General features: G+C 48.5%; 1 protein-coding gene across 2 annotated transcripts in view; it reads right to left on the reverse strand.

Annotated features, from left to right (window-relative positions):
* Positions 1-3,914: 3,914 nt before the first annotated feature.
* LOC147259566 (inactive phospholipid phosphatase 7-like) overlaps positions 3,915-12,953 on the reverse strand; it is a 23,177-nt gene continuing 14,138 nt past the window's right edge. Inside the window, exons 2-5 of one of the 2 annotated variants that reach the window (XM_086205590.1) lie at positions 9,949-10,145; positions 5,956-6,278; positions 5,601-5,782; positions 3,915-4,830 (exon numbers count right to left, since the gene is read on the reverse strand). In XM_086205590.1, coding sequence (XP_086061716.1) covers positions 4,624-4,830; positions 5,601-5,782; positions 5,956-6,278; positions 9,949-10,124 — 888 coding nt within the window. In that variant the 5' untranslated portion in view covers positions 10,125-10,145 and the 3' untranslated portion in view covers positions 3,915-4,623. Of the gene's footprint in view, positions 4,831-5,600; positions 5,783-5,955; positions 6,279-9,948; positions 10,177-12,953 lie in introns of both variants that reach the window. The other variant, XM_086205589.1, reaches the window with a different exon arrangement.

The following is a 12,953-nucleotide window of genomic DNA, read 5'->3' on the forward strand; positions in this document are numbered from 1 at the left end:
GGGAAAGGTGCTCAGAGTGGAGTGCAGTACCACAGTCAGGCCAGCAGGTGGGGCTTTCGTTGGTGCTGTCTACCTCATTGCAGTATCTGTGCTCAGCCAGCAGAGGTCGTGCTTCACCACCAATCTTCAAGGGTGTCTGAATGGTGCCACCATGTTTAGGTTGTAGGAGGAGGACGTAGCGGTAGGACGTAGCAGGAGGTTGTTGGCTGGCACTTGGCAGTTCGGACGCAGCAACGATGGTCCAATCTGTCCCACAGCGGACCAACCCGGTCCACTGAGGCGACTTTGGGCGTCAACGGAGGGCAGCAACCCTCAGGACTCTGTCGTCCTGCCCTGTGAGCTGCCAACCCGGCACGGCCACCAGGTCCGGACTCTGAGCAAGGAACTCTGGGTGGCACAGTAACAGGCTGTCTGTGCATCGCTGGCATGGACACCAGTTCAGGGGGGGGGGCTGCCTGGATACCGCGTCCCGGGCCTGGGGGTGCAAGTGCTGTCGCGGCGTTTGGGGTTTAAAAAAAAAAAACGTTCCAGGCTGACCGCCATTCGGGAAACCTCCCGATGACCCTGCCTTGACCTGTTGACCCAACCGAACACTCAGTGAAGGAGCAACAGTTCAGGGGCCATAAACACGCAGCCACTTTAACAATGAAGAGCCAGGGTTGGGGAACCCAGCCATGTGTTCAAACATCCGTAATTCAATTCTTCCTTTCCAAAAATAACATTTCAGATATCACAACATCATCCTTACTGGGACAAATGACGTCACTTTTCCCATTCATGTGTTCGGGGCTTGTCATTACGGATCGTTATAATTCATCTGCAGATACCTGCAAGTGAATTACGTCAATCCTTCATTACATGTAGAGATAACTACAACATAGGCTAACTGTGACTCATCATAATTCCAGTCAAAGATGTCTCCAAACACCATTAATTCAAGATATCTGCATTTGTATTTCAGGATATCTTAATTTGACTTTTTCCTAACCAGAATAACACTGTAGATATCTTGAGCTGGAATTACAACAAGTCAAAATTATGTTGTAGCTATCTCTAGTGGAATCATGGATAATCATAATTCCTATGTCGGTGTCTATCGTCGGGTTGTAGAAATCTTGACATGGATTTTGATTAGAGATCTTTGACCTGGTTCTACCTGTCTGGATGTATTGCAGATATCTTGTATAAGAGTTCTGCCTCGGTGAAACGACTGCAGAGACCTGTAAAAGTACAGCTACCGTCCCTCGCCATGTCGGAGCAGCGGGAGCTGAAGAGGGCGTGTTGGATTCGTCGCAGGTCCTCAGGTGAGTTCAGCTCTCACGTGAACGAAGCCCTCGTTCGCCCCAAATTCCTTGCTGATACACTCCTTCATTTTCTGACTACCTCATCCACAACAGCAACCGCTGTTCTTCTGCTTGTCTTCTTCATGTAGATTTCCTCTGCTAACGCCGTGTTGCTTCCTGAGCCAACCTCCAGTGGAGAGTTTACCAGTGAGCCTGGACGCCCTGCATGGCCAGCGCAGGTCTGACCTCATTCACTCTCCTGCTGCCTTGTCAGAACCTGAGGACAGATAATCTGGAGGTGTGGGGGTTACGTCATTTCGGATTATCTTTAACTGTACCTTTGACCAGGCAGAATGAATTTATAGATATCTTTAATGGAAACGCTTACTAGTCAAAACATCCTTACGACTAGTCAAAATGAGATTATTGATATCTATAATGTTAATTTCAGATAGTCAAATTTGGCTAATAAACGTTAAACGGGCTCCCACACACGGCCGGCGTCACTTCTGCAGAAGTGCCAAAGTGACTCCGAAATTGTCGTAAGGCAGTACGGCATCTGTGACGTCATCGCATTTTTTGAAACGTCTTTTTAGAACAGATAAGTGAACTTAAAAAATAAAATATCCAGCAAAGTGTATTTTCTTAGCCCCAACTCTTGAGTGCAACTTTTAAATTACTTGTCAAAAAAATTATTCAAAATTATCTCGCCTGTGTGGGGGGACGTGGGGGCTACTTCCCCTAGCATGGTGGCACCCTGTGGGATTGGGGGTGGAGGGTCTTTGGGCTGGGTCAGGGCTTCCTCGCGATGCAGGCAGTGGCTGGGGTCTGTGCCGGTCTCCTGGCGAGGTCCCTGCGTGTTGGTGGGGCGTGCCGGGGCCCACTGTGGCGGCTTGGGGCATGGTTGCCCCCGGACATTGGGAGGAGGCGGGGAGGGTGGGTAGGGAGGGTTAGGAGGGGGGTGGAGAGGGAGGGGAGGGGGAAGGGGGAGGGGGATGGAGAGGGGGGTAGAGAGGGAGGTGGATGGTTCGGGACCTGGGACCTGCCAGCCTGGGACCCTGCCCACACCCCCGGGGAGGTCTCGCCCACATTTGGGTGGGATGCGCTTGCCTCGGCCCCATCCTTGGGCAGGCTGAGCCCTGGTGCGGGGTCTTGGACTGTCACCACTCCGGGACGATGGGAAGATGTGGGGGAACATAGGAGGGGTGTGGCTGGCCTCCTCAGTGCAGACTGGGTGCCCTGACCATGAGCTGCTGGCTAGGGGGCCCGTCATGATGGGGTGGTGGACTCTGTCCGGATCCCTGGACGGTGCCCCTTGGTGCTCTGGTTCGGCCCTGGACCAGGTAGCCTGGACTCCCTGTTGGCTGGTTGCAGGTGGTGACAGTGGTGGCCAGGGGCGCCAGTCTGGAAGTTGGCCCCCTGTGGGTCCAGCCCATGCTTCGCCCCCTCTTATCACCTCTCTGTCCCATCACACCACATCTTATGTGACACGAGGCCTTGAGGGGCTGGACCCCCCAATTTTAATCACATAGTAGACATCAAGGGCTTGGGGGAGTGCATGGGGATGTACTGGAGCTCCGCCGTCTGCTCCCATGCCCTGGGTGCCTCCCCCAATTTTAACTACATCCTAGTAATCGCATCTACATTCCCATGCACAACACGCACCCTGCACCCATGTTGGGATGGGGGGACGGCTGGGGCGGGGGGGCGGTGGTCTGGCATGGTGGTTGGGCTGGGGTTGGTCACAGGCCTTGCCGTTGTGTGGTGGGCCCCTGGCTGGCAGTCTTACTAGGTCTGAGGTGCCCTGGACTACACCTGCATCTGGGGAGAGCTCCGCCCTCTATGGGCGGAGGAAGACGAGGGTGTGCAGTCATTTTATTTATTTATTTTGTTTGGGGGTGGCGGTCCTGGTGTGTGTGTGTGTGGGGGGGGGGGGGGGCTCCCTGTGTCCTGGGGGTTGCTGGGTGCCCTGGTGGCTTGGTCCTGACCTGCCTGCTATCCTGGACGGGGGGCGTGTTGTTCTGGTCCCCCACATCAGCTACAGTCAGCTACCCACAGCATCCAAGGACAAACCGTAGCACACAGACATACACACACGTGGTGCACAACTGATACACGTTCACACATTTATTTTAAACTGTAGTAACAAGATGGTAAATTTGCATTGGAAAACCTGCAACCAGTGTGCTTCATTTTTTTCTGTTATTGTTTTTGCTGTCTTTTTTTGCTGTTGTTGTCCCCCCCCCTTGTCTTCCCTGTCCTGTCCCTGTTCTCTCTCCTGTCCTCAGTCCAGTAGCTTCATCAATAAACCAACACCATTCCTAATAAAGTTAAACACAGATGGCGATAGGAGGAGTTTATCAGATCCCTCCTTTGCAGAGTAAAACTGCTTCAGTACGAGGCAGCAGGAACATGGATGCTGCTGCTGAACAACACACACACACACACACACACACACACACATATATATATATATATGAAAAGTAGTTTGATTAGGGTGCTGCCCCATAGACCCCCACTTATTCTCCACTCCCCTGCAAGCGCCCTCACATGGACAGATGTGTTACTGCAAACAGTTCAGAAAAAGGGAAGTAACTCGAGTGTGACTTCTCTCCCTCTTAGACACTCTCTGGTAGAACCGTGTTTCCTGCCACATACATCCAAAGTGGTGTCCTGAGGACCTTTATTTTTTCCATGATGCAGTGTTCCACCTCTGCCCACTTCTGATGATGTCCACTGTCACATGTTCACGTTTGAGAATTGATGACCCTCAACCTTTTTAATGATGAAATCAGTCATTTCTTCACCTACGTCAGATGTGTAACAGTTCATCATGTCAGCGTCCATCCGAAGGAATGAGGAAATGATGGACAACAGTTACAGGTCAAAGGTCAATGCTGTTTCACATAATGGTGCAAACAGAATAGAAATAAACAGGAAGTGACCTCCAAGAGTGTGAGGAAGAAGTGACGTCTCTGACCCTTTACGTGAATAAGAACACCAATCAACCAGTGAAAGGAAGCTCAGATCAGAAGTGCCAGCTTTTATTTATTTATATTTATTGGATCAGACAAACACGGACGGCTAAACTTGGTTCAAGATGACGGCAGACGAAGTGTGAACACGTGAAAACACAACAAATCATGTTGAAGCAGACGTTGACTGGAGCATCATCTTCGCCGTCAGCTGAGCCAGCCGGTCCAACGTGGACGCTTGCCGGAGCTCTGATCTCATGTATGAGCGGCAGGAAGTTGACTGTGACAGCATCAATGTGATGATGTCAGGCTCGTAGATGAGGGTCCAGGCTGTTTGTCACAGGAGGTCAGTGACAGTGCGATGGCTAAACCAGTGGTGTCCAGCGTAGCAGGCCGATGGAGATGAGCGTCTGGCAGGTGACTGAGTCGAGCCAAACCGACTCCACCAGCTTGAAGTGCAGGAAGCCAAGAGCGAAGCCACAACTGACATCTGACAGGTGGTGTTTACCCAGCAGCATCCGCGACACACCCACTAGGAATACCCACAGGTAGAGGAGGATCCGCAGGGGCACCTGACACAACGGCAAGACAACAACATGAGACATAGACTCTCAGAGAATGTCCCCAACGCGCAGTGAACCGGCAGCAACAAACCCAACAAGGTTCAGTGTCTGTGCTGCCGAAACACTGCAAAGGTAAAGTTTGTCAATGTGCTCTCATGTAACCTGGCGACATATAAACAATGGAGTATTATCCATGTCGCTGTGGAACATCAAGCGAAGTATTCATGAAGAGAAAGGACAGGTGAGTCATATGATCCTTGACATCCTCATCATAGTGACACGGGTTGCATCAGAGCAACCCAGGGTGAACCTGGAGTCAAACATTTCACTCAAAGCTCAAAGAAGAACTGAGGCCATGTTTGGATGATGATGCCATTGAAGATGTCAAAAAACAATTCTTCTACATTACTGTTCGAGTTGGAGAGTGTGTCAGGAACAGAGGGTTAGAAATAGACCGGGTTAATGGTCTGAGGAATGGGTGGAGCTGATCTCTGATGAATGGTTTATGTTGCAGGAGTTTTAGTGAGGTCACCTGTGGACCAGGAGGCCAAAGCTTTAAAGAAGGACATGTCATCACTGGTCTCTGTGGCTGAGGGAGTGAGATTAATGGAAACTTGAATGTGGTACAACAGAACAGCAGTAGGAACATTGCATGATAATGTTGACATGTACCAAAACCCAGTCAGGTCCAAGAGCGGAGTTCAACAGCTTCATGGTGTCTGGTCCAATGTTTAACGCAATAACCATACACACACGCCAAATGATGGGAATTCACTGACCGCTAAAACCAGGTGGTTCAGCAAGAACTTGGACACCATGACAGCTCGACTGGCATGGGCCGCTGGGAAAGAATACATATCCATGGCAACGTAGTCCCAAATCCCCAGAGGAAAATCCCAGGGCCCTCTGCGTTTCACCAACTTCTGTATCCCAGCGACTGTCATCACATCAAGGATCAGAGCTGCCACAAAGACGGGACATAATAAGTCTGAACTTAGGTAGACTTTTAATTACCTGACGTAGACGATTATTAACTACAGTGAACTGACTTAGACTGATTATTAACTGACTTAGTGTGACCAACTGATGTAGACTGATGGCTCACACCTGTCTGGATTCTGGACTCTCACTTACCCAGCAGCAGGTTCACCAGGACTTCCTGTCCTGCCAGCGTGCTGCTCCTCCACAGACAGATGGCAGTGCCACATATCCAGGGGAGGGCGTGTCCACTGAGGGCCAATAGAGTCACCATGGAGTGCAGCGGGCCCCCAGAGCCGTGAGGCTTCACACACACACTCAGACGCTTGGACAGGCTGATGTCAATTGCTAGTAGAGAGCTGATGGCAATACCACGGAATGAAGGATTCAACTGCATACAGTCCTGTTCCGGCCACTTGGGCTCCTCCTTCACACTGCCATCACCTCCAGCTGGCCCATCTGAGGACTCCCTGGACCCCCTCAAGAACACAAACACTGATGGATCAGGGGCCTTGTTTATAAAACTGGTTCCAGGAAAGTGAATACAGATGGTGTACAGATGAAACACAGAAATAGTGTGGCACAAAAAAAAATCGTATTTATTAAACCATATGCATATTTGTCCTACACCTGACAACCGTTATACATCAGTCTACCTGGAAATGTGCACAAATGTATCCGCCTCAGAAGAGTGTGTTGTGAAAACTATGGAGTGAAGACTGTCTAAAGCGAGAATGGTGAAAAGTTTGTAAAGAATTCATCGTGAAGAGTGTAATGAAGTGTGAGGTGAAGAGTGAGTGGTGAAGAGTGTGAGATGAAGAATGAGAAGTGAAGAGTGTGAGGTGTTAATGTGAGTAGTGAAGAGTGTGAGGTGAAGAGTGAGAAGTGAAGAGTGTGAGGTATTAATGTGAGTAGTGAAGAGTGTGAGATGAGGAGTGAGTAGTGAAGAGTGTGATGTGAAGAGTGAGTAGTGAAGAGTGAGTGTTGAAGAGTTTGATGTAAAGAGTGTGTGGTGAAAAGTGACTAGTAAAGAGTGTGAGGTGAAGTGTGAGTAGTGAAGAGTGTGATGTGAAGAGTGTGAGATGAAGAGTGAGTAGTGAAGAGTGTGAGGTGAAAAGTGAGTCAAGAAGAGTGTGAGATGAAGAAAATGTGGTGAAAAGTGGGTAGAGAAGAGTGTGAGATGAAGAGTGAGTATTGAAGTGTGTGATGTGAAGAGTGTGAGATGAAGAGTGAGTAGTGAATAGTGTGAGGTGAAGAGTGAGTGGTGAAGGGTGTGAGGTTAAGAGTGTGGTGACGAGGGAGTAGTGAAGAGTATGTGGTGAAAAGTGACTTGATAAGAGTGAGATGACGAGTAAGTGGTGAAAAGTCAGTAGAGAAGAGTGTGAGATGAAGAATGAGAAGTGAAGAGTGTGAGGTGAAGAGTGAGTATTGAAGAGTGTGATGTGAAGTGTGTGATGTGAAGAGTGTGAGATGAAGAGTGAGTAGTGAAGAGTGTGAGGTGAAAAGTGAGTCAAGAAGAGTGTGAGATGAAGAAAATGTGGTGAAAAGTGTGTAGAGAAGAGTGTGAGATGAAGAGTGAGTAGTGAAGTGTGTGATGTGAAGAGTGTGAGATGAAGAGTGAGTAGTGAATAGTGTGAGGTGAAGAGTGTGTGGTGAAGTGTGTGATGTGAAAAGTGTGAGATGAAGAGTGAGTGTTGAAGAGTTTGATGTGAAGAGTGTGTGGTGAAAAGTGACAAGTAAAGAATGTGAGGTGAAGTGTGAGTAGTGAAGAGTGTGAGGTGAAGAGTGTGAGATGAAGAGTGAGTAGTGGAGAGTGTGAGGTGAAGAGTGAGTAGTGAAGAGTGTGTGGTGAAAGTTGAGTATATAAGAGTGTGAGATGAAGAGTGTGTGGTGAAATGTGTGTGGTGAAAAGTGACTAGATAAGAATGAGATGACGAGTAAGTGGTGAAAAGTGAGTAGAGAAGAGTGTGAGATGAAGAATGAGAAGTGAAGAATGTGAGGTGTTAATGTGAGTAGTGAAGAGTGTGAGGTGAAGAGTGAGTACTGAAGAGTGTGAGATGAGGAGTGAGTAGTGAAGAGTGTGAGGTGAAGGGTGTGATGTGAAGAGTGTGAGATGAAGAGTGAGTAGTGAAGAGTGTGAGGTGAAGCGTGAGTATTGAAGAGTGTGATGTGAAGTGTGTGAGATGAAGTGTGTGATGTGAAGAGTGTGAGGTGAAGAGTGAGTATTGAAGAGTTTGATGTGAAGAGTGTGTGGTGAAAAGTGACTAGTAAAGACTGTGAGGTGAAGTGTGAATAGTGAAGATTGTGAGGTGAAGCGTGAGTATTGAAGAGTGTGAGGTGAAGAGTGAGTAGTGAAGAGTGTGTGGTGAAAAGTGACTAGTAAAGAGTGTAAGGTGAAGTGTGAGAAGTGAAGAGTGTGATGTGAAGTGTGTGAGATGGAGAGTGAGAAGTGAAGAGTGAGTAGTGAAGAGTGTGAGGTGAAGAGTGAGCGATGAAGAGTGACGTGAAGAGTGTGAGGTGAAGAGTGAGCGATGAAGAGTGTGAGATGGAGAGTGAGTAGAGAAGAGTGTGAGGTGAAGGATGTATCTGTGTATATTCGCAGTCATCGTCATTCTCAAGAATCATCAGTCAGGCAGCTGGACTCTCCTCTTGAAAGTGAAGATGTTTCTCCTCTCATCCAAGAAGGTTCTTCTGTTCTACATTTCCGGTTGGAGGTGTCAGGTATACATCCACCCAGGGGGGTGGTGGCAAAAACAAGTGGTGGTCAGGCCAGAACAATAGGCTGGTTATGTGGTCATGTGAGTTGTTGGCCTCAGTTTCGGGTTGTTACCCCTCTCAGGCCTCTTGGGGGGTTGTTCAGGTCACCTGGGTGAAGGCGTGAAAGCTGGCTGCACCTCCTGGGGAGGATCTGAGGACGGCATTGTAGGTGGGTAACAGGTGGTGTCTGAGGCCCCCTCCTCCTTTCAGAGATGGATGTTCTAGTTTGACATGATCGGCTTCTTTCACCCCTCTTTCAACCCTTCTGTCCTCTCTGGCTAGAATGCACACCTTGTAGTTTTCCCTTCTCCTTGAGGTGGAGGTGGACTGCTGAGTCCTGGCCTGAGGTTGTAGTCCTCCTGTGTGGCGCCATGCGTTTGTTTAGTTGTAGTTTTGTCTCCCCTGTAAAGGTCAGAGTGCTCCTCGTTACACTGGACTGCATAAACAACATGACTCTGTTTATGCCTTGGAACCTTGTCTTTAGGATGGACAAGTTTTTGCCTCAGGGTGTTGCTGGGCCTCAGTGCACGGGGATCTGATTTGTGTTAAAGATCCTTCTAAGTTCCTCTGAGACCCCTGGGGTGACAACGCTCCTCTTCTCTGGGGTTCATCTTTCTTCTCCTCCCTGGGCTTTTTGGCAGTTTTAATGAAAGCCCAGTTTGGAGGGCTGAATGGATGTGGTTGTGTTTCCTTCTCTTCCCATCTGTTCTAGAAGGGATATTTGGTGCTCTGTGTTTGATAGTTCGGATCACCCCTAGTTTGTGCTGGAGTGGGTGGTGTGAGTCAAACAGGAGAAACTGATCCGTGTGTGCTCTTTCCTGCTGGGAGGGGTAACGACCCTAAACTGAGGCCAACAGCTCACATGACCACCTAACCAGCTTATTGTTCTGGCCTTACGACCACTTGTTTTCGCCACCATCCACCTGGGTGGTTGTATACCTGACACCTCCCACCAGAAATGTAGAACTGAAGAAGCTTCTTGGATGAAAGGGGAAATGTCTTCACTCTCAAAGGAGAGTCCAGCTGCTGAACTGATGATTCTTAGTGAAGGAGGCTCGAGTGGATCCGGCTGGTACTGAGAACTACATTTCCTAGTCATCAGTGCTCATGGACCAGGTCAGTGCAGCTGCTACAGACAGACGTGTCTGACACGTCTGGACATACATGACATACATGATGGTGCTTAGTATGACATGAGTGGGGTTAATTTTCAGCATCAGTCAGTGTTGCCAGTTTCTCTGAAGCATGAGTCAGTAGAAGGTGGCGTGCGTCTTCCTCAGTGCATGTAAAACATTTATAAATGAAGTACCTGGTACTGGTTTTGGTGGCGAACACCTGTTTGTGCTCTACATATGGGCTGTAATTTCAGAGGGCGGAGCCTGTTAGTCCTACCTGGTGGATGAGTCCTCCTGCTGACCCTTCTGTCGGAGGGGGGCTCGCCGTGGGCTGCTGCCCCCCCTATGTTCACCCTGCTCCCGTCGGGAAGGCTGGTTCAGGGACAGGAACTCAGGCCGGTTCAGGACATCGGCCCGGTCTCTGGGCCGGCACCGGATCTGGCTGGCGGGCATGCTGTAGGTGTTGCAAAACCGCTGGGGGGACAAGGTCTGAGACTCTGAGGGACTATAAATAGACTAGTGTCAGCTGTTCTCTCTCTCTCACATACACACACACACACACACACACACACACACACACACACACACACACACACACACTCCTCCAGTCCATACTTGGGAGCACTCCTTGATCCCAAAACTGAACCTGAACCCAGGTCCAAACTTAGAACCTTGACTGAACTAACATAGTTGGGTCTGATCCAAATGTCCTCACAAACATTCATGAACCAGAACGTGGAGTCTGCTGGGACCAGTTCATGATGATGACTTCCTGAGTCAAGAATTGCCAAGTAGGTCTGATCCTAGGTCTCAGAGCAGGTCGGAGGCTGTCCGAAACCACAACTGGCGTGAGTAGCGACCTACTTCTCAACCTAAATTCCAGCCTAAACACGCCCACATTGTAGGTCGGTTCAGGTGCATCCTACGGAACAACCTATGGCCCACAATGCACCGCGGACTTCTTCTTCGTCCCCTAAAAACTTGTGGACCCTCAAGCCAAGTTAGCGCCACCAACAGTCTCCCATTCTGATGAACACCAAGATTTATAGTTGTTGTTGATGACTAAAGGTGTGTTAATGTGCTTAATAATAGAGAATGAGTGAAAGGTGCTCAGAGTGGAGTGCAGTACCACAGTCAGGCCAGCAGGTGGGGCTTTCGTTGGTGCTGTTTACCTACACAATATTGCCAAAAGTATTCGCTCACCTGCCTTGACTCACATATGAGCTTTTGACCATTCCTAGTCAATATGACGTGGGTCCACCCTTTGCAGCTAGAACAGCGTCAACTCTTCTGGGAAGGCTGTCCACAAGGATTAGGAGTGTGTTTGTGGGGATTTTTGACCGTCCTTCCAGAAGCGCATTTGTGAGGTCACACACTGATGTTGGCCGAGAAGGCCTGGCCCTCAGTCTCCGCTCTAATTCATCCCAAAGGGGTTCTACCGGGTTGAGGTCAGGACTCTGTGCAGGCCAGTCAAGTTCATCCACACCAGACTCTGTCATCCACGTCTTTATGGACCTTGCTTTGTGCACTGGTGCACAGTCATGTTGGAAGAGGAAGGGGCCGGCTCCAAACTGTTCCCACAAAGTTGGGAGCATGGAATAGTCCAAAATGTCTTGGTATGCTGAAGCATTCAGAGTTCCTTCCACTGGAACCAAGGGGCCAAGCCCAGCTCCTGAAAAACAACCCCACACCATAATCCCCCCTCCACCAAACTTTGCACTTGGCACAATGCAGTCAGACAAGTACCGTTCTCCTGGCAACCGCCAAACCCAGACTCTTCCATCAGATTGCCAGATGGAGAGGTGTGATTCGTCACTCCAGAGCACGCCTCCACTGCTCTAGAGTCCAGTGGCGGCGTGCTTTATACCACTGCATCTGACGCTTTGCATTGCACCTGGTGATGTATGGCTTGGATGCAGCTGCTCGACCATGGAAACCCATTCCATGAAGCTCTCTGCGCACTGCTGTTGAGCTAATCTGAAGGCCACATGGAGTTTGGAGGTCTGCAGTGATGGACTCTGCAGAAAGTTGGCGACCTCTTCGCACTATGCGCTTCAGCATCCGCTGACCCCGCTCCGTCAGTTTAGGTGGCCTACCACTTCGTGGCTGAGTTGCTGTCGTTCCCAAACACTTCCATTTCCTTATAATACAGCTGACAGTTGACTGTGGAATATTTAGGAGTGAGGAAATGTAACGACTGGATTTGTTGCACAGGTGGCATCCTATCAGAGTTCCATGCTGGAATTCACTGAGCTCCTGAGAGCGACCATCCTTTCACAAATGTTTGTAAAGACAGTCTGCAGGCCTTGGTGCTTCATTTGTACACCTGTGGCCATGGAAGTGATTGGAACACTTGATTCCGATAATTTGGGTGGGTGAGCAAATACTTTTGGCAATATAGTGTAATTGCAGTATCTGTGCTCAGCCAGCAGAGGTCGCGCTTCACCACCAATCTTCTAGGGTGTCTGAATGGTGGCACCATATTTAGGTTGTAGCGGTAGGTCGTAGCAGGAGGATGTAGGTTGGTACTTGGCAATTCGGACGCAGCACTGGACTCACATGGCTGAATGTTCCAGGTTTGAAGAGAGGCCACACCCAGCAGCAAGAGGTAGGAGAACACACCCACATACTTCACCCTGCACTTCCTGTCAGGATCAAATGACTGAAAGGTTGGGTCAGAACATCTGACCAGAGAAAATGATAGATAGATAGATAGATAGATAGATAGATAGATAGATAGATAGATAGATGATAGAAAGATAGATGGATAGATAGATAGATGATAGATAGATAGAAAGATAGATGATAGATAGATAGATAGATAGATAGATAGATAGATAGATACATGGATGATAGATAGATAGATAGATGATAGATAGATGATAAATAGATAGATGGATGATAGATAGATAGATAGATAGATAGATAGATGATAGATAGATAGATGATAGATAGATAGATGATAGATAGAGAGATGGATGATAGATAGATAGATAGATAGATAGATAGATGGATAGATCGATGGATGATAGAAAGATAGATAGATAGATAGATAGATAGATAGATAGATAGATCGATGGATGATAGATAGATAGATGATAGATAGATGGATAGATAGATAGATAGATAGATGATAGATAGATAGATGATAGATAGATAGATGATAGATAGAGAGATGGATGATAGATAGATAGATAGATAGATAGATGGATAGATCGATGGATGATAGATAGATAGATAGATAGATAGATCGATGGATGATCGATAGATAGATGATAGATA

This window comes from Aulostomus chinensis, chromosome 6, assembly GCF_037954235.1.
Source record: "Aulostomus chinensis isolate RoL2024-O1b breed Wild chromosome 6, RoL_Achi_v1.0, whole genome shotgun sequence".
Classification (NCBI taxonomy): Eukaryota; Metazoa; Chordata; class Actinopteri; order Syngnathiformes; family Aulostomidae; genus Aulostomus; species Aulostomus chinensis.